The following is a 21690-nucleotide window of genomic DNA, read 5'->3' on the forward strand; positions in this document are numbered from 1 at the left end:
CCCCTGCCAGCCTTGCAGACACTCTCTGGGATATTCACAGCTGATCTGAGCAGCCCTGAGCCACAGTATCATCCATATTTCCCCTTCATAGCTGCGCTGGCCTTTGGGGTTTGAGTCCACGCCAGCCAACATAACACCTTTGGGTTGAACTGATCATATTTAAGCTACCTTACAAAACCATCACCCGTCTTCCCCAGTGTTTTACATGTACAATGCTGCACGAAATCTGTCTGTCACGCCAGAATCCTACAATCATCTCCTGCAAACGGGCTTTGGGGAGAGGGAGAGAGAGACAAGAGTCTCTCTTTAGGAGCACGAGAGCTCCTTGTGCAGCTCAATCCCTGCTTATTGCCTTTATTTCCTTATCTCTCCGCACAGATTCCCTACTTGGGGTTTTGTTCATGCGAAGAACTCGGAGATACAGGTGTTTGGCAGCTTACAGACCCCCCCATCCTCCCCCTCACACATGGACCAACTGGAGGCTTTAACTGGAGAGAAACCTTACTACAGGAATAGGCAAAGCCACGCGAGCAAGGAGAACCCACGGCCTTCCTAAGCGTCGGAGAATGTCTCTTCGTTCTTGTGTTTATTGACAGTGGAGAAGTAGTCCTACTATGTTACGTGGATCACACAAACAGCTCTTCTAGCATATCTCTTACACGGCCAGAGTCACGCAAAAATTCTCATATACAACTAGGCAAATACAAAAGGGACTGATTGGGAGGAAAAATATTAAAATATAGATCGAAACTCTTGCACTGCAGGGAATCTCTGTTTAGTGAGTTGCTCGGGTAAATTTTCCCACCTTGAATGGAGCTCTGTTAACACCAGTAACATTTACTGCCTTCTGCACCCTGTTAGTAACAGCTAGCACTGTGTGAAAGGCGAGCATTCAGGATGTGTTTGGGTTTTTTTCATTGCTATTTTTTGCAAGGCATTAGCAGGCTTGCTCAGGACCACGTGTTGACACCCTCCTCGCTCACAACCCCCAAGTTCTCAGCACCGTTCACAAAGCCTACCACCACCAGCTGGAAACGAGAGGTCAGCACTGCCTCTGCAGGCAGCATCAGATTGTTCCTCTCCTCTGTGTCTGCCCTGGGTTAGGTGTTTGCATACTGTGGATGCAAAGACTGACACTGATCTGCAGCAGAAGAAAAATCTGAATTTCACATCACTTACAGATGAAGCTTGCACATCAAAAGACAGCGCCATCGTGAACAAAGACTGGGAGCTGTTGCTCTTAAGTGGAGATGAAACAAGCCTATTCCAATCAAACCTGGAGGATTTAGAAAGGCTGTTTTGTTTTTTATTCCCCTTTTATTTAAATTATTGAAATCCACTCTTGTGCACAGACCCAGCCTAAAGTGTCTGTGTCATTTATACCCCCTGAAAAAGGGGTTTTGCCTTTTCTACTGAGTTCTTGTGCTGGTCATTTACACGGTGGTGGTTTTCTGTTCCTCGTGAGATTTTCTGTCAGCCCTGATAAGGTTCTGCAGCAGGCAGCTTTCTTAAGTGGGTAACGCTGAGGTCAAAAAGGCGGCACTGAAATTCAGCCTAGGCTGCATGCTTGCCTTCCTTTTATTTACTCCTAAGTGCCATCTGTCGTAAAAACAAAGCAGAGCTGAAAAAACAGTACACTGAAATTTAGGAGCAGCGTGCTTTGTCCCATCAAGATGCTATTTATCCAGTGGGGAAGGGTTAGTTTTTGGGGATAAGGGCTTCCCTCTGGACCTAAAATCTGTGAAATCACAGGACGTGCTGTGGCAGGCAGAGCAGTAAGCCCCTTAGCGCAAGAGCCTGCTCCTGCAAGACGCCAATACCGGCTGCGTCAGAGGAGAACACAAAATACCCCACAGAGGGGAGTTTATAGGATGAACTGGCTTCAGAGCAGGTTTCTCTTAGACAGTATTACCTTAAGTCTTCTGCCCTGAATCAAAAACTTCCTGCAGACATTTGTATGGCTACGTTCGAGAAGGTACTCAAAAATGTGTGTAAATGAGATAAAAGAGGATTTGGGCATACTCCTTTCTTGGTTTGGAGCATAATTCTGAATCTCCCCAGAAATAACAGCAAAGGCAGTCCAGAAAAGATTCTGGCATCCTAGAGTTCCCCTCTTCCGTCCACGTTTCCTTCTGCAGCAAGCATTAGTATCTTTATTTAAAATGTTTGTATGGCACACAGGTTTATAGCAGCCAGCTTTGACAAAGCCCTATTATTCGCAGAAAGATCAAAGTTTGATTTTGGGTGAGTTTCTTTTACCCCATCGAGCCTTTGGCAGGACCGGCCTTACCTGCAGTTGGTTAAGATGGGGCTGCACATTCAGCAGGCAGAACAAGTAAGGAGCCATAAACTGCAACCCCTCGTTCCTAAATAAGGTCAACCCCCCTGCAGCTGTGCTGTAAGAGACCTTTACGGGTTGCAGCTCAGCTCTGTCGCTGCTTTAACGAGTTGATCTTGAGCTTGCCAGGGCAAGTATAGCAAATGCTGTACAGGTTTTGAGTTGGCAGAGAGCTCATCCTGTGCAATACGGTCACGATCCGTACCAGTAGTCCGTTATTTATACATTTATGACTATGTAATGCTCAGTAGGCCACTCATAAGCGCATTATGATTCCAGGGATGTATCCTAAAAAGTCAGGGAGATTACTTATGAGATGACAGAAACTGCTCCGGTGCAGTTATGCTGCTGTCACTTTAGTTCTTAAACTATAATTTAAGCTGTTCTTGGCTGTGTTCAGGCATTGTGAAGAGCGTTTCTGGCTTGTTTTCCTCCATGCTTACTCACTGCAAATTTGCAAAAAGTTTATTTAAAACTAAATAGGTGACAATCACACAAGAACTAATTTGGTTACCGACGCACGTGTGATTCTCTGGATGGTGTTTTGTTTCATGCTACGGGTCAGCAAGATGCGAGTTGGGATGCCAGATATCACCTATACAAAACAGTGCAGGCTACTTAGGTCCTATTACAGTTAAGCCACATTACAAAGAATTTTTTTTGACAGAAGCATGAAACAGAGAGGGAACAAAACCTGAATGCACAATTTGAATATCGTACTAGCTGATCTTTGCGTATAATGAGTAATACAGGAAAAAAAAAAGTGTTCTGTTTTAGAAGGTAGAATATGTTAAAATACTCTTCTTAAAAATATATATTTTTGGATGCTTGGGAAAGTATTTTGACAATTGTAGTCTTATGTGTCATTAGATTTTTCAGGTGTCAAAAGTCTCAGAAAGAAATTTTTATTTTCTTCCAGCATTTGGATTTCTCGTAGGTGTTTTGTGTTAAGTGTTCTCATGTTGCTAAGGCTTACTGTAAGGGGAAAAAGTAACAAAGATGTTCCTTTTCAATTTTTAATTAAGATGTTAAGAATACAAAACAGTTGCTGCTTCGCTTCCACTCCACTGCTGCTCATTAATGTATATTTAACATCGCTTCAGCGTTTTGTCCCAGAAAAATGTTAGACTTGATCTGCCTGAAATGGGTGCAAGTCTTTTCCTTGCCATCACTGTGAGCTGCATTGGATCCTAGGAGTTCAGTTAGGGTGTAGAAGGGAAACAGCAGTTCCTAGATTTTCCCTCTTCTCCCAATTCAGGAATAAAGCTGAAAACCTGCCAAGAATAAACTGTTCTTCCAATATTTCCATAGACTGTAACTTAAAGGTTGGACTAGGAAAATAAATGAATAAAGTTCTAGCACATCAGTTGCTGGTGTGATGGCACTCAGCAGCCAGAGGGGCAGAACTGGCATATTTTAAACAAGCTCAGATTTGACCAAGTCTTTGCAAAGGGCCTGTACCCCTGGCCTTGATATCTCCCTGTGCTGAAGTGGCTGGGAGGAGACCGCAGCATGCCCCAACCCTGCTGACTTGAGCTCTGCTCGTGGATACCTTTCTAGCTTAATACAGATCCCAGGTCTAAAGTTCCATGAATTCACCCTATATTTTGTGCAGTGGTAGCTACAGCCAAACGCTTAAATAGTCTGAGCGCAGGGCCAGGTTCCCAGCAAGTGTAAATTGAGCCTGTATACTCAAATCAGAGCTTTGCCTCTTTACGTAAACTGAGGATGCAGGTCATCACTTCAGGGGGAAAAAATATTTCCCTTTTCAGTCAATCTGAACAGTGTCAGAAAGAACAGCCAGCTGATGTTAAGAGCCTCCTTTTCTCCTCTGTTGTTAGCTTCTAGTATCAACGTTACTATGAAAGCGATAACTTACATCACCAGATAAGCAGTTGTTTAAATAATTCTGCAGGAATTGTTCTTCATGAAGGCAACAAGAGATAATTCTGCAAAACAAAGAGGCTACAAGAGATGCTAGAATGCAACTGCCCAGCACATTATTTCGTATCCACAGCCCTGAGTCCCCAGGGCAACAATATCTTAAGGATTTGGCGTTGTAATCATTCCCCGTGTACTCACTGCAGCTCTTGGGGAGAAGAGGCCAGAGGATGGGGAAGGGGCTGCCAGGGACACTGCAACACGCTTAGCCTTCCCACTTCGCTGCTGCACTGGGACCAAGGGGTTGGAGACTTCTCCCTCTGGGTCCTCAAGAACACCTGGCCCAGAGCCCAGGGACACAAACAGGAAGATTTCTCCTGATTTCCCCAGGCTTGGGATGAAGCCCCACAAAGCCTGGTCCTGCCATAGGCTGCCCCCCCCAGCCCGCCTGCCTTTGACTTCACAAGGAATACAGGGGAGTCCTACACCAGTTTGGGGTTGAGCCCTCCCAGTCCTGATTTGAGCAATGCATAAGAGCGGGGTGAGACAGTCTGATTATATTCGTGCTCATTTCAAAAAGAGTGATGCTAAATAGTTGAGTTAGGCCATAATTAGATAAATCTCATTAAAACCCAGAGCTGGAAATTTGTTTGCAATGCTTCACAACTTAAAGTACGTTGAAATTGCATAAGAAAACTATTGCTTAGAAAGGAAAGTTTAATAGTTAAACAAAAAAAGTGCTTAAATATAGGGGAAATTATTTGAACTTCAAAATAGGTGTGAAGAGATGGTGGGAGCAAACATGCTTAAAACGGTGAATGAATGAAAAAAATTAAGCGTGATTGGTTGCATCACTCTAAATTGCTATTTAGGTCTCACCGCTTCCCCAAATACTCATTCCCTGGGGAATATTAGTGAACCATACACAAAACATAACAAAATACACAGCCAGTTCCTTTCTATTTCTTCCTATTGAAATGTATTTTCTGAAGTTTCTCTCTGTGGTCAGTTCTTAAAACTTGATGTTATCAGTGCATACTTTGTTTTTTCCATTTTAAACCTATTGTATCATTCTGTTTATTATGTTTTTTTAGTGTGAGCAGATTGTATTTATTTGAGAAAAATGTTTGCTGTTTAAAAAAACAATAATTGTATTGCCAAAAATAGCTGTAATTACCTGTGACATCTGTATTTTTTTATTTTGGGGGGTTGGTTGTTTTTAATCTCAACTTCAAGTGCTAACAACTGTTAAAACAACCATTACATTTTAATTTGCTTATTACATTAAATGGATTTCTCTGAAGTCAGACAAAAATGCCTCGTAGATGATTTAATAAAGATGTCATGCTCCCACGCCTGGCCCTTCCTATTTAAGTTTTCCTCTCACGTGTGTTGGACTTTGCTGGGGTGAAGCATCAAGGAGAAGGGAACTCGAGTCATTTTCCTCCCTTCACTAAAGATGAAGTTCATTTATTTGACAGCAGATGGCACAAAACCCCCTCAAGTCTTGGTTTCCTCCCGCAGCACAGGGCCAGGGTTCTTGCTCTGGGCTGGAGGCAGATGGCTTCAGCGTCATCTCTCCTGCTTCATGGCTTTTCCCCAAAAGTTATTTTATTGTCAGGTTCAGATATGTGGCACTAGAAGCACAACTTTTAAACAAGATAGTTATCTGCCTTTACAATACACATCCACTTCCTTGATCTGGATTTTTTAATCCAGTAATTTTTAATCAGCTAGTGAGAGCCTTTCCTTTCAAACCAACTAATTACAGTAAATTTTATGGCCTACAGCTGTTTTCTGGTAAAACTGATTATATCGTGATTAACATAAAAGCCATATATTTTATCAAGCATACACTAATGGAGTGACGCTTCCACACACCTGAAAATTTAATGGAAACAGGTTCTAATGAATTAAAAATGGAATGCCTAATGTATTTATAATTAACTATTTTGTCCAGTTCACACAAACCTGTGTCCTGCAAATGTATACTGTTTTAAACCATATTTCCTATCTTATTAAAGTCAGCGCACTTTGAGGGAATTAGGCTTTTGCACTAAATGCTGGGCAGTTGCAGAAAACTGCCAGAGGAAGACGCGCTGAAGCCGTTTTGGAAATGAGCACACGCATTGCGAAAAGAGGCTCTGCCAACACCAGGCTTGGCGAGTCTTGTGGTGATACCGGACATCGTACGCCCAGGAAAGAGTTTTGCTATGCCCCAGGTTGTTTGAGGAAGAACCAGGCCTGCGAGGGAATTTGGGAAACCCAGATTCTGCCACCGGTCCCCTGGGACCCCCTTGATGTAGTCAGCCCTGCCCCATGCTCGGCGAGGAACAGCGTAACCTGCAAGTCACCTCCCGAGGCTCTTCGCTCCCCAGAGAGCCACAAACCACACGCAGCAGATCACCTTTCCCGTCTTCCTTGTTCCCTGCAAGCAGAGCAGTGCAAACATCCCACGAACACGGGAGGAGAAGGTACGGAGTGACTCGAGACTGTTTTTCCAGTGATTTAATCTGCACCACTGGATTTTCAAGCAACCTTGCAATTCCTGCACTACAGCAGCGCCCACCAAAGATGCTCTGCCCTCCTGGGTGCCTCCTCTCCAGCAGGAGTTAAATCCTGCACGGTGCCCCTGTGGGATCACCCCAGGCACGCGTTTCTTTTAATCTTTACCTCTGCATACCTCTCTTCCCCTCTCCCCTGCACAGAAGCTGAACGAGATGGAGGGGTGCAGGGTGAAGTGCCCCCACTCCTGCCGCCCACTAGCTTCATTTCAGGGACCCGTGAGGTCAACCGTTTCTCAGCTTTCGCCAACACATAGGAAACGTGTGAGAAGGGGGGGGGAAAGAAGAGTGGAACAACAGAAAAAAGGAAAGGAGGCAGAGACCCCGGCAGTGATGAAGTCATGGTAAATCTGCTCCCCCCGTGCTGAAAAGAGACCTGCTGCTCGGCTGCCCCGCCAGGGAGAGGAAGTCTGCGCAGGCAGCCCGCACCGCCACAACATGAATTTCACCACGGCGCTCCACGTCGCAGCTCTGCTCCTGATGCAAGGTAAGCAGTCCGGTCTTTTTTACCTGATCCTGCCTTTACAACGGTCTAGCTTAGAGAACTGGGTTTCCAGAGCTGCAGCACACCACGCAAGGCAGCTCTGCTGTTGTTTTCTCACTGACGATGCTGTGTTGTCACCCAGCTCCCAAAGCCAGCTGGTGTAGCAGACAGGGTGCTGAATTCCAGCCGAATCCTAAACCCTGTAGCAATGAGACCAATTCGCCTACCAGCAGCTGGCAGCGCACTGAGATGGCAAAGCCTTGAAAACCTGAAAGCCTCCCTTAAATATGTGCAGCTTACTTTCCATGCCTTGGATATCTGTATATGCCCTTGTTCACATATTTTTGTAAAAAGAGGCTAATATAACAAGCCAGGGTAATTTAAAAAGCACTCACAAAGTACTCTGAAAATGAAAAGCACTTTAAATGCTCGGTCTCCTCACTCCTGCTAGAGGATGCATCTTATACCTGCTTTGCTAATCTCCTCTTTCATACACTAGAGAGTGCGAGGTTCACATTTGACCATGTCAAATGTGGAAAGACTTAGGTAAGGAAAGAGGCAAAACAGCTTTCGACAGCTCAAGATCCTCAGAAGCATCATTCCTGCCCTTTGCAGGAGATCTGCATGCACGAGCCTGGTGCTGGCCAAAGTCAAAGTCTCTCTCCCTTCTTAAATGCAAAAGCAGAAGCCAAAGCAGTGCCACTGTGGACACTTTGGCAATAATCTCACACCCCGAGGTATCATTAAGAGAGGCCACATCAAATCTAAGAGCCCAGACAGCAACAATACATTTTTTAATACAGCATGCTTAGGATATTTTATCACTGTTCATATTCAACAGACCTAAGGCCTTAACAGGTTGTTAATTATATCCTAGCTGAAACGGTGCTTGCAGTGCCCTTTGAACTTGCTGCAAAGCAGCAGCTCCCACTCTTGGGGTGCCCAACCCCAATTCCCCACTACTGCCAGACAGACCGCTGCGTGACGACCACGCTAGCTGCTCTCAGCCGTCCTTCACGGGACCTCAAGAATCAGCCCAGACCGCCACATATCTGCGGCCACAGGTCAAAAATAACTGATTAAACAGGATGTCTCTAGGCTCCTGTTTTAAAGACAATTCTGAAATGACCCAGTGAGCGCACATTCAGTGCAACAGCTTCTCTGTGCGTTTTCTGGTAGCTAACAGAACAGCAGAGGTTCGAACCATTCTGCTCGGTTGTATCTTGCAATTTCTAACAAGAAACTGTTAGCCTGTCCTGCTAAGAAGGTGGATGTGTCGCTGTACTTGACGGCAGACCAATTTTTCCAGGCACCCAGGGCACCTGGGATCCACACATTACGAGAACCACTGCCCCTTGGAGCAGGCGCCCCCTCGTCTTGCACTGTGGTGGGTGCAGAGGCTCGAAGACCACAGCCACGTCAAGCTGCCCCCCATAAGGGAGAGAAATTTCTCCTGTGACTCATGGTCTGCACGAAGCCGTGGTCTCGCATGGAAATAACATGTTTGCTCCATTCTGGGGGCTGCTCTTTTCTGATTAAAAAAAAAATAGCAAGAAACACCCCCCACCACCACCACCTTTCCTTGTTCTGCCCTGCCTCTCCCACCTCAAAAGGTGCGACTTACAGACCCCGCGCTGCTGCGAGCGGCAGGAAGCAGCCCCCACGCAGACACGGTGAAAAACCACAGGCAAGGCCCTCTCTGCTGCTTTACCAGCATGCTCCTGTGACACAGGCCTTCACAAGCAGAACCTACACAAGGAAACCCCCCCCTTTTGCTACCACTCCTCTGCAAGCTCCCTCAACTCGCACGAACCCTGAGAAACCAGCAGAGAAGCAGAGGTAGAATCAAAAAAAATATATATACACAAGTCAGAGACACTTGAATAAGAGATAGGGAGAAAGCCTTGAAAAGCAGAAATCTATTCCTAGACCATAATTTTTCTGCCATTTTCAGTTTGATTTCCTTCCCCCCAAATCTAACTGCTCTGCGAAGGTGGCTACGCTGTCCCATGTACTCAAGGGAAAGGTGAATAACAGCAATAAATACCCATGGGTAACCACTATTTTTTAGAGGAAGACAAGTCCTTCCTCTGATTTTAGTAGAAAAAAATCAGGTCCGGCAAGAATGCCCTAAAATAGCTTCTTTTCTGTTATATTTTAAAATGTTTTTAAGAAAAGGAAAAGCTTTCCTGAAGCCCAGAAAGATTCACTTCCCCAGACTGCAGCGCTCATGTACGCAGTAGGAACTTGCAGCGGGCAGCTACCTGAGAAATAAAATCAAAACACACAAAACAGGAATGAAAAATAAAACCCTCTTACTGCCTATTTACTTAACTCTGACCGGGGCACTGCTCTTAGTAATTTCTCCAGGGCATGCTTTTTCTGCAGAAGGCAATTCATTCCAGGTCATCAAATATTTTCACAAAGTGTATTATGTATCTCAGAATGTCTGGAGAGAAAAACGCACTTTACTGCCCGTCTGCAAAATCACCTGGGAGGAGTAAGTGAAATTTCATTTCGGTAACCTGTGCCAGGCTGGGTCTGTGTATCCTGCCTGCAAAAGAAGTTTCAAAGCCAGGTCAAAGCAGCTGCAGCATTGCACTCGAATAAAAAAAGCCCCATTTGCAGAGATACCAATCATTCACAGCTACCCTTCCATTGCACACCCTTGCAAATCAGGTTCAATGGCTCCAGAAAGGAATATGGAATAAAATTTAATTTTTACAGGGAGAACATGTGCGTTAATCGGGCGTGCTATCAATTCTTCATTGACTCACGTGGAATAACATTGAAAAACTGCATCTGGCTGCACTGGCAGTAGAGGTCACAAACTGTTGGCACAAGCCTTACCTAGTTATTAGGTAGGTCACCACAGTCACTATGACTTAATTAAATCAGTACAATTATACTGGCAATTTTCCCCATCTAGAAGAACCTTTACACCCTTGAGAAAAGGAAAGTTGACACATTGCTCAGTGCAAAGTGTTGTCGCTTTGCTTCGCATCGCATTTTAACGGTTGTTTTTTTCCTCTCTTGTCTGGCAGGGGATTTTGCAGAAGCTGGCAGTGAAACTGTAACTCTGCAGGAAGGAGAGGACCTAAATCTCAGCTGCACCCTCAGCGGTGACGACAGCTCTGTCAGGCAGTGGCTAAACCCTCGTGGGTTTGCAATTTTTCTTGACGCCCAGCGGGGTAAGTGTGAAAACCGAACGGGGCACTTTCCGCGTGGAGCGGAGGGTCAGTTAGGAGTGGGCTTTCCAGCTCCCACCCGGGGCCAGTTTGACTCACCTGCTACCCAACCGCTTGAGATGGTTTCACCTTCAGCCCCTTTCTGGCAGGAAGTTCATGAAATGGAAACCTCCACATGAGTGGTCTGGCACCACGGCTTTTAGCAATGAACTGCATTTACCACCAGCACAAATCCCACTCCTGCCTTACAGGAGAGACAGGAGGGGACCTGCCTGAAAGCTCTGGGTGCTCTTCCCCTCACTGGGGGCACTAGATGTAGCGCATCAAGGGGAAACGTGTACAACAGAGATGAGGTTTTTACTACGTGCTGACAGAGCCAGAGTTACAATTACTGTGCTCCCTTCCACTCCCTGTGCCTTCTAAATCTTTCTCTCATCCAAATTTGACAGCTCTACAAGATGAGGCCTGCCTTAGTATTCTCTATTTGTACAGTACTTAGTCAGCATCCATGCGTGTTAAAGCCTTTGGGGATTTATCCAGATAACAGGAACCCAATTCCCATTGAAATTGTGCAGGAGCCAAGCGTCCTCTTTGGTTACTCTGGGAATCCCAGCCACAGGGTCCTGTTATCTGCATCAAACCAGCCCCTGAGTATTTCCCACAAGTATCATGAACATTTCTAAATAATAAATAAGGAATACTTATTGGTGGTATTTTCCATAATCTGCTTTGTGCTGATATCCAAGCTTCCAGGAATCACAGCAGGCTACGGCAGGGGCTCTTCACTCCTGTTGTGGCCCATTAGTCAGGTCTTGCACCCAAGAACCAAGCCCAAGGATGAATTCTCCTCGCCACCAATTATCTCCAATACCAGTTTTAAGTATCTCCTTCTTTTAATGGGCCTAGCCCTTTTGATGCTTGAAGTTTTGTTGAGCTGACACAGCAATTTATTAAGGTTAGGGAAGGAACGTATCCACTAGTATCTATAGTGCAGACTCTAAGCTGAGTGGACAAAACCAGTACCTGCATTAAATTACCTGAGGATTCACCCCATAGCATCAGTATCCCATGGTTCTCTCTCAGTAAGATGCATGATATCACCACCACAAGGGTAAGAGTCTGCAAAGCATTTGGATCCTTGACAAGTCAGTGCTTTCCTTTCACAAAGGAAAACTGTCCTCTTTTAGACAGGAACCAAGCTTCATGCTGGGTATGGACATTTTCAGTTTTTATTTTGAATCATCACTGTGAACCTTTGTCACGTTGCTTCTCCAAAACCCACGTCGTGAATCAGTTCCCTCCTCTCCCGTTGTGTATAAGTTTTACATCATGGTATTTTCAAAATCCTTTAATATTTAATCATTACCGTAAATTATAGTACTGCTGTGATATTCTCCCAACTCTATACTTTTAAAAGACCTCTGCTAAAAAACAAAGACATTATTTGAGATCTTTTTCTCTCTAATGACTGATCCACAACCCCAGTTTCAGTTCAATTCGAGAGACAGAACACTACTTTCTGTGCTGTGATTGTGGGAAGAGTCCACGTGACTTGCTGGCTTGTCCCCAAATTCCCACAGGAGGAATGAAGCCAACACCAGAAAGTCAAGAGAAGGAGGACTATACAGCACAGCACGTCTAGGTGACAGTCTCATTAAAATTAGCTAATCAGACAAGGATAGGAGAAAAGAAACAGCCAATTAATAAGCAGTAAATAAAGAGGTGTGGGCTGACCGTAGACGTTCATGTATACATTATAACACACACCCAAAGAGGGAAGTGATTTTTTTCAAGGCCGAATAAAGGGTTGAGGAATGGGGAAGGGAAAGCGATCACCAATTCACGCACCTTTGCTCTAGGTTCTATATTCATGGGTCATGCTGCTGTTCTGACCACAGATCAGGTCCTTGTACCCCAGTGTTTGCTTGTATTTGTCTAAATATTTAAGGAACCCAAATTGCTGTAATACCTGGGAACACAGGACGAAGACCCTCTTGTTTTGCAGTGGCTCAGAAGCAGCTCTAAGTTGATGGAGAGGAGTTAGTGAAAAAGAAACAAAAAAGAAACAAAACGAGAGGGTTTGACCATTCAGTTCTGTGATTTGGGCAAAATCACTTGCACTTCTGTGTTACCCCTTCTTGAACTACAAAAACCTCAGAAACGCTGTTTCTTACTATGGATACAAATCTAACCATCTCCTGTTGTTATCCAGACACTGAATAATGTGGTAACTCCTTTTGACAGAGGGGAAACGGAGGCAAATAGGGGAAATTACTTGCATAAAATCAAAGAGAAGCAGAGGTCAAAGCCAAGGCCTGCTCTCTACTTACATACCAATTGGAAGAATTTTTTTCATTTGCCAAACTGAAATTCTTTACAGAGTTTAAAAAAAAAAAATGTTTTCCCTGTCGGCAGCACACACCCCATTCATCAGTTTACTGCTGCCTCTGTGCTAGCGCAGCACCAGCTAGAAACGCTTTGTGCTACAACTGCTCACTTAAGTCAAGGGTTGACGAATAAAAAAAGAACTGCAGTAAACAAAACTGATCTCGCTCACTACTGCTTTGATTATCTGTCTTCCTCTTATGTACCAACACGTATAGCATGCTGGGTTTTGTTTTCTTTACAGTTTTAAGAGATCAGAGGTACAAACTTATCCATTATTCAAAAGATGAATTATCCATCCGACTGTCTAACGTAACAGTGCACGACGAAGGCGTATACAAATGCTTCTACTACGGCACCCCGTTCAAAATCAAGACGACGATTGTTGAGGTGCTGGGTAAGTTCCCATCCTTGTTTTGGGCCGGAGGAGCAAAACAACAAAGCCAGCTCCTTAACTCCAGGGCTGCATTTCAGCATACAACTGTACGGTGTTCAGCACAATATAATCCCGGTGTTAGCTCAGCCCTACCCAACAATGCTGCGTAGCGTTATTAGTGCATGCAGCCATTCGTAACACTGACCAGAAAGAGTTACTACAACTGATTCCAAACCTTCTTGCTGCAGCTGCTCCTTCTAAACCTGTACTGGAAGCATCCCAAGACACAGAAAGAGGCATTACGCTGTCTTGCTCTACTCGAGGATGTAAACCCCGGCCCCAGATTACCTGGCTGTTGGATAACGGGATACAGCTTCCAGGTAAGTGTTAAAGGAACAGGAATTGGTTTATAGCAATTTCTTCTTATCAGTCTTGAACACGACTAAAAATGGTACCCTGGCAGAACAGGTTTGGAGAAAAGCCAGCACTAAATGCTGGTGCTCGTGCAGGGGAGATGGCTCATCTCATCCGCTCACGTTCGGTGCGAGAACAACAGCACCTGGCACCAAAACCCTTTGAGAATCTGGAGTGAAATTCCACCGAAATAAAATGAAACCAAAACTCTGGAGGCACAATTTGCGTGCCCAAGCATGCAGTCAGTTAGCAAAGCCATTACAATTTCCATTTTGTATTTGGTACAGGTTTTCCTCAGCTGTGCCGAGCAGCTCACAGGCACGCACGCTGCCTCTCTCTCATTAACCTGCTCAGAGCCAGGCAGTTCACTAGCACACCAAGAACAGCGCTCAGGAAACACAGCCCACACAGCCCTGCAGCGGTGACAGACCTGCACACAGCTAGGTAGACACAAACGAGGGGGAACAGAGCCTCTAGGTAGCTCAATTTAACTTGTGTACAATATAAATAGCTGCTTCAAAGGCCACATTCTAATAATAACCGCCTTATTAGCTGCAACTGTAGCAGACTGCAGAGGAAATGTCCCTGACAATGTGAGGAAAATACCCATAGATGCGAATGTATTTTCTTTTACATATTAACAAACTTGTTTGTATTTTTCCATCATCAAGCAACATGTTCAAAGCTTAGCCTGTAATATTTTTCCCCCAAGATGGCTTTTTTTAACTAAGAGCTCAAGAAAACGGCAGAAAAGCCGGTTGGCCTGAATAAAGCTAGAAATCAAGACTGGAGGAAAAGAAGGGGGGAGGGGGAATCCAAGCTGTCAGATATACAGGCATTAATGCAGCTGTATGACACCCCATGCTTAAAGAAATTGCTCTCAGGAGAAGCGGCATGGCTGGTAAGTGAGCCACGTGAAAGCCAAGGCAGCACTACCTGTGACTGCAGGGGGGAAGGCTGCTCTGGAGCAGTACATGGATTTTTAAAAAGCAGATTTTCCAACTCCATGTGTGCTTTGGGAAGGGCTGGGCTGGGCCTGACTTAGAGGAATAACATCTGTGAAGATAGATAGAGTTTGGGGAAGCAATGCGTCAGCTCTAAACTTGTATATATTCTCTTCCTGTTGTTCTAAAAGAGGGGTGTCCTTAAACTTGAAAGGATCTCAGTTCCAGGCTGGTGAAGCGTATTGTTTGTAACAGCACAACACGCAGCTCAGACGCTAGATGCCTTACGCATCATCCAAAGCCAACCAAGCATTTCTCCACCTAGTTCAATAAAAACCTACACTTACCTTTGCCTCCTCCTTGGGTCTTCAGATTCGTAGCACAGACCCCCAGCAGGCATTAGAGCACATCACAGCAACGAGAGCTACCTCGTCTTCCACCTGGTGTCCCACAGCTACCTGGGAACTTAATGAAGCAACAAAGGGCCTGTGCTGGGTTTGCTTGATTGGCTTAATTTATGGTTGGTTAAATGAAGGGATATTTGCATGAAGAGGTGCTGATTCACCATCCAGCCTGTTTGCAGCAGATGCAAATTAATGTTTGAGAGGAAAAAAATAACTGTCCTAATTCAGCAACTCTCAAACTTTCTGCATGTGTCCTTCCTTTCTTGCAGGTGACTGCCTTTGACTAACCCTTCTCTCCCCCTTCGATTCTCAGCTTCAATCACTTCCTGCAAATATTTATACTAATCAGAAAATAGCTAATACATTTTAATTACTGGCAGCACCTCAGTTCCACCAGGGCTCAGCAGGGGCAAACCAGCTGTAATTACTGAGCTGTTGCTGACAATTAAAGATTATTTCCTTTCTAGCAAAAACACTGTGAGATCCTTCTGAGTTCTCATGTGACCCCACTAGGGATGGAAAAGAGTGCTAAGAAATACTGGTCTATGATACAATAAATTATCTGTAAAGGCTAATTTGGAAACAAGGAATTTCTTTCATTTAAGAAACAAGGATGTTACCAAGGTAACAGGTCACGAGAAAGCATCAGTTTGTTTCCAGAGAGCCTCTACAGTAGAAGCAGCCAGTTGAGATTATTGTGCCGCTGTGGGCATTTAAGGTAAACATCTGAAAAAACCTCCCTCTCCACCAGAGCTATTCGAACACGTCTCTCTGTGTCACACGAAATACGTCTTTATCGTTCCGTACAGTATTAGTGAGTAGAAGCCGTGTTACCTAGAGGACTGGGAAGTGCATCAGACACGTCACACGACTCTCTCTAATTCGTTATGGCACAGCAATTAATCTTCGTGTCCCCCAGCTGTAAAATGGGAAGTCAAACCTGTACTGTAGGGATAATGGAGGACTCGTACAGGGTTTAATGGAGTTGTATCGATGCTTATTACTAACATAAATATTGCACGTCAATAAAAACTTCACAACTTCATATGCTTAGGGTAACGAATGCACAGCTATTGAGACACAAATTCAGTGCCCTCAGATTATCGCTAAGCAGAATCAGAACTTTTTTAGCCCTCGGTCATGCTGCAAACCTTGCCTCTGAGGGTTCTGGCCCCAGCTAAGCAATTTGTTCCGTTCAGTAAGGACCAGAAGTGCTGGTGGGTGTCGGGACATCCCACTGCAGTCCTCCAGGGTGTGTGAGCACTGCTGCAGAGGAACTTCCCCCCGTGAGTCACGAAATGGAGCAGAGTCTTAGGGTTAAGCACAGGAGGCGCAGCGAGGGCTGCACTTAAACAACTGCTGAGGAAGAAAATGTGACCTTGCTGTCTTTGGGCTCCCGTGTAAATCCATTTACACAATGAACCACTTGGGCACAGCAATCGTGCACCGCTCTAGCAGAGCAAAGTAATGCAGATTGTGCCTGGAAGGTTTTTCATTAAATTGCTCTTGACTAGAAAGCACTTAAATGTGTTCTTCCAACGGACGTATAGGTGACACCACGCACAAGTTAGAAGCCAATGGGGAGAAATGGACCACAACCAGCACGCTGACAGTCCTCGCCTACGGGCCCAATTCAACAGCCAGCTGCCTCGTTCACCACAAAGCATTAAGAGAAGAGAAGCTGGCTGTGCCTTTCCGCTTTGAGGACCTCCCTGGGACAGGTACTGCGGCGCTCTGAGCAGCAATGGTATTTTAGCACGCAAGTGGTTATGCAGACACGCATGCAAAGCTGAACGCTGTGCTCTACTGCCCCGTGTGTGAAATCTATTTTTACATGAGAGGGCTATCTGGGGCAAATGAGGAACTCCAAACTAAGATTTTATGGTTTTGTTGTTGATTATGTTTGCTTTTTTTTTTTTTTTCCTGCTTCCTACCTAACTTAAAATTCATCAAAATTAAGCCATAGCAGCTCAGACGAGCAGCAGGGCTAAGTTCCCCAGTGCTGCTGCTGGAATTCTGGTAGTGTTTGCCCTAGAGCTTTAAAGATAATGCAAGGTGTATGTCTTCAAAAAGCTCTGAGCTTCCCGTGTCCTCTGTGTTTTAGATACATCCGCATGGAAAACTAGCAGGGTGTAAACATTGCGAATTAACACTGAAGCTGCTTTTAATTCTCAGAGCAGTTTGCCTTCTGCCCATTTACTTGTCTTTAGGATGGGTCTAATTATTCTTACTTCAGTCTTCATTAGATTGCTTGGTTCTACAAATGCTTATAAAATGCTCTGAAAGTTGTACTGTTGGGTTTTTTTCAGTGACAAACACATATCCTGCATCAACTGCACAAGAGGTGCTTACACATGTCTCTGAGTATGAGCAGTCTACAGGTATTAACTTGTCTTCCTCTAATTAATACACAGGTCAGATAAACACAGCATCTGTCACAGAAAATGCTGTGCAGTGTCTTTATGTAGAGCTTGAGCTGCAAAAGAACAGCACTGAGGAAGATTTTGCTCAGCATTCAGAACTGCTGTGTTTTTTTTTCCCCCCAGTGACCGCAACAGAGTCAGATCTGGACGACAGCACAGACTTCTCTCCAAGCTACCCACAACATAATGGTATGAGTTTTACTTTCATTTTTTACTCATTTCACGGTGCTAAACATAGTCAGACAGGGAAACTGAAGGTGGGAAGGGAGGACTGTAAATCTAACCACAGCTCAAGATAGGGGACCCAAACGGCCCAGGCATGAAGAACACCACAGCAGTTTTCGTTTGGGATTGGGCTCAAGAGCAAACATGTGACATGTGATGTTTATCTTGTGTTTGGGGATTTTCCTCCAGGCTCCGACCAGCCAACCATCCCTTCCGCAGTACCAGAGAATCCAGCAGTTCTCAGCTCAGCATCAACTACAACCCAGCAAAACCTCCAACCAGCTGTCACATCTACTTGTAAGTTTGGACTTTTCACATGAATTTATCAAACCAGGACAGAAATGCCACCAGGAATGTCATTATATACCATCTCGCACACAACATAAAACACAGCATTTCTTGCCTGTGAGGAGAGCCTCTGTTTTACAGCCATAAAAGCAGACAAACTCTCTCGTTAGATGCAGAAGAATTACATCAGTGTTGGCAGCAGCCACACTGGCCAACCGTTCTCGTGATGTGTCAGAAACGCACGGCATGAGCTGAAGCTGGGATTTCTCTGGATGGCTGCACTAGGTGGCACTGTGCAACAAAGATTAACAGTGCATATAAATGGCTGCAAATTGAATTGATTGTACTGGAGAACTGTTTCCAGCAGAAGAATAAAAATCTCCACTATGCAAACTGGTTGACCAAAACCCACCAAAGTGGGCACCTGCTTAGTGTTATAAGGCAAGCAGTGAAAAGTCAACTGACTGTTTTAGAAAGGCATGAACCCTTTGTTTATATTTGTTTAAAAGCACTGTATCAGTGTTTGCAAACTTCACAGAATGGCTACATCCTGTTGATAATCAGCTCTATTAACATTGAGAGGGAGCATAACTCTTTCAGCACGATGTGCTTACATAACTGATAAGGAAGAAAACCTCTTATGAATGTAAAGTTTTGGCAGATACTGCATGCCCTATCCTTTTGGTTTTACAAATCACAGTAAATTACACAAAGACATATTATATTATCCGTGTGTGTAAGAAAGTCAGAGCTCACCTCTGTGCTTCTGCAGGGCCCGAAGCAACATCGGCTGCAGCAGGAGAGGAAGAACTGTCCAGTACCCCGCGCCACCGTGTCCCAAACGGTACGTTACAGCGTCAGACGTGGGGTGGTGATGTCCACAGGACGGTGATTCTCACACTGGGTGACTGCACCTCTGAGAGCTAGGAGAACAGCAGAAGATAATCTGAGATGAATACAAGAAAAAATCTGCTTTAAGAAAAAGGATAGCTGCATATTCTTGTGTTTGCAAGCAAACTAAGGGGCAGGGAAGGCCTAAAACAATAACAAAGATTCAAGGCTCACACTCCTTTTTATTAGTCTTTAAATTGGAGCTATTCAGTAAAGCACTCCAAAGATTTTATGTTCATAAAGCTTAAGTGGTCTTTATATTCAAAGAAATACAGTGTTAAGGAAGTGAGCACAGCGCTTTAAGTCAAGGGCTCCAGAAGTCTCTTTCTGTTGCATTACCAGATGCCCTGGCCTTCAAAGCTGCTGGAAAAATAAGGATTTATCAAGAATCCCTTCACCCTTCAGAGAAACACTTTTCTTTTTCTTTCTCCAGGCACTGACACAGCATTCAATGGCACAGTCACAGAAGAAGAACTTCCCAGGACAGAAGCCTCACCCCCAAGTGAAAATGTGACTCAGATTTCCATCATCACCTTTGGTAAGAACTCCTGAATACTCTTCAGTGACAACTTCCAAACATGCCACAAGCTTTCTAACATCGAGCTGACTCTCTCTGACCAGGTATCCACCTCCAAGCCCAGTGTCAGTACACTGGGGTAAAGCTGACTTGCTATCTTGAGGAAAGACCACAGAAACACAACCATTTTTACCATCTAGAAAAAAGCTACATTTTGCCAAATCCTCTGACTTCAAACAGTTTTGCTTGTTTATACAACTAGAAAAAAATTAACCTCGTATCTTAAAGCTCAGTCCAGTAAGGTGAAATCTGCACGCCCCCCATGTTCATCTGGCCTTGTCCATGATACGTCATTCTTGCTTTAATTACCACAAACTCCCAGGAAGCTATTTAACAACACAAACATACATCTGCCTCTTTTACAGAGCAAGATCTGATATCCGAAGGCATCCAAAAGGAGAAGGATCTCCTGCTGCCAAGCTTGGTGGCTGTTCTGATTTTCATGTTGCTCATCATTGTCGTGCTTTTTATGAGGAAGCTGAAAAAAGCTCATGGAGTGTGGAAGAGAGGTGAGTGATGGCACAGTTCGAGTAACTGCTAACGCTGTTAGTTTTGGGGGGGGGGCTGCTAGGAGCAGACAGGACACTGCTCCTCCAGCCCTCTGGTTAAACACCCTTCTACAGTGACTGCGGCTTGGTGCAAACAGCTGCTGAAGAGTCCCTGCAACTGATGGCCTGGGGCCAAGCTTCAGGCGACACAAGTTGTCACATAACCAAATTGTTTTCTTAAGCATCTCTCTTGTGAATGAGCAGGACGATTGCACTCTTATTTTCTAACTTCTCTTTGAAAGACTAGTTACAAAAGACTAGGATTGTTATGCTCGAGGCAGAGAGTGAGGAAGAGTCACGGAAAAAAATCTCAATATTTAATTACACTTGTTTTCCGCACAGAAAATGATAATTCAGAGCAGACGCTGGAGAGTTATAAATCCAAATCTAATGAAGAAAGTCCAGGCCATGAGAAGAACGAACAAGGTAAAAAGCTCCAACCAACATAAATTAATTTCTGTCAGAGCATTGCTACTGACCACTGCAGAAGCAAATCACTGTTCACCTTTTTGTACAGAGATACTTGCAAATTGTACATTCTAAACCTGAATACTGTAAAACCAAGCCTTTCAACCCCTGAGGTCTACCACAGATATCATAGCTTCAGCTGTGATGCAGAACTGTACAAAATGAAAATCATGGCTTTTCATTTGATAGTTCAGACTGGATAATCACAATGGTTTTACCTAGTTTCTAAATCCAATCTACTGAAATGCCATGAAAAACATGATGAGTGGTTTATACGGGGAATTCAACTATTGTTAAACAGTCCTGAATATGCTGGCTCGTTCATTGTTTTATAACACGATGAAATAACATGTATTTCGGGCTGGTACTTCCCCCTTTATAAAATCAGTAATAAATGCGTATTTATCTTTCAGTTGTCAATCAGAAGTCCAACGTGCAATACGTAACAGAAGGATATGCGGAAAAACCACAGAAGAACCCAGGAGAGAAAAACATCACAATAGCTGAGAAACTGTTTACATGTGGAAAGGAAACAGATGTATAGCAACGTGGTCCTTCTGGCAAACATACAGAAACACCACTGTTTTCTGATATTTATCTTAGAGCATTTACAAATCAGTACGATGTCAGGGAGCAGAAGTACAAGCAACTACCCTCAATCCCGGAGCCAGTTTGGACTCTTTTCCTCTACACAGTCGGACAGGTAGATGGGACTGGCGCTCCTACCAACCTATTAGCAATGAACACTCTGATTTAGCTGTAGCTCTCAGAGGATTTAACTGACCACTGCCAGAATTATGGGTCATCAATCCACCCTAATTGCTATTAGGGTCCTTGCAAGGGAGCTTGCAATTAGTCCCAAGGACCACAGGATATGGAAATACTCCTGCAACATTTCTGCCACTCTGCAAGCACGGGACTGAGGAGGAAACCCTGGGAGATGCAAACCAACAGGGACTTCTACGAACTCATTCTGACATCCAGACCTGGCCATCCAGCTGTATCTAACCAAGCAGGAAAGGATCCTGATGTCTAAGGCGTTAAACAAAACAGTTGTCCCCGTTGAAAGTCCTAAAACAAGGGGTTGGCAAAGGTGAAGAGGAAGGACAGTGTTACACCTGGGACACCCCAAACCCAGGGAGGAAGGCACTTGCCTGTGAGGGGGCAAGCTGTGAGAATCGCCACGACATTTCATCTGCAGAGCCCCGCGATGCCACCACCAGGAATCTTTTCTTTTGCAGGAGCCACATGCTGGGGTTCTGTACGATAAAATCAACTTTCAGAAATAAAGG

At 44.6% G+C, this 21690-nt stretch overlaps 2 protein-coding genes across 4 annotated transcripts in view; both read left to right on the plus strand.

The window, feature by feature from the left end:
• UBASH3B (ubiquitin associated and SH3 domain containing B) overlaps nucleotides 1-5588 on the plus strand; it is a 72757-nt gene extending 67169 nt beyond the window's left edge. For both annotated transcript variants that reach the window (XM_066981226.1, XM_048063312.2), the window contains exon 14: nucleotides 379-5588. In XM_066981226.1, the coding sequence (XP_066837327.1) occupies nucleotides 379-516 (138 nt within the window). In that variant the 3' untranslated portion in view covers nucleotides 517-5588. The remainder of the gene's footprint in view (nucleotides 1-378) is intronic.
• Nucleotides 5589-7181: 1593 nt separating this feature from the next.
• Nucleotides 7182-21559, plus strand: CRTAM (cytotoxic and regulatory T cell molecule). 2 transcript variants are annotated; one of them, XM_013187112.3, is made up of 13 exons: nucleotides 7182-7270; nucleotides 10312-10458; nucleotides 13085-13237; nucleotides 13465-13596; nucleotides 16529-16699; nucleotides 17288-17359; nucleotides 17525-17590; nucleotides 17816-17923; nucleotides 18687-18758; nucleotides 19239-19343; nucleotides 19748-19891; nucleotides 20273-20356; nucleotides 20812-21559. In XM_013187112.3, exons 1-13 carry the CDS (start codon nucleotides 7222-7224, stop codon nucleotides 20940-20942), a joined length of 1434 nt encoding a protein of 477 aa, XP_013042566.3. In that variant the 5' UTR covers nucleotides 7182-7221; the 3' UTR covers nucleotides 20943-21559. The 2 variants fall into 2 exon arrangements, with proteins under 2 accessions (XP_013042566.3, XP_013042569.3); XM_013187115.3 differs by lacking the exon at nucleotides 17288-17359.
• The last annotated feature ends 131 nt before the right edge of the window (nucleotides 21560-21690 follow it).

Source organism: Anser cygnoides, chromosome 21 (genome assembly GCF_040182565.1).
Source record: "Anser cygnoides isolate HZ-2024a breed goose chromosome 21, Taihu_goose_T2T_genome, whole genome shotgun sequence".
Classification (NCBI taxonomy): Eukaryota; Metazoa; Chordata; class Aves; order Anseriformes; family Anatidae; genus Anser; species Anser cygnoides.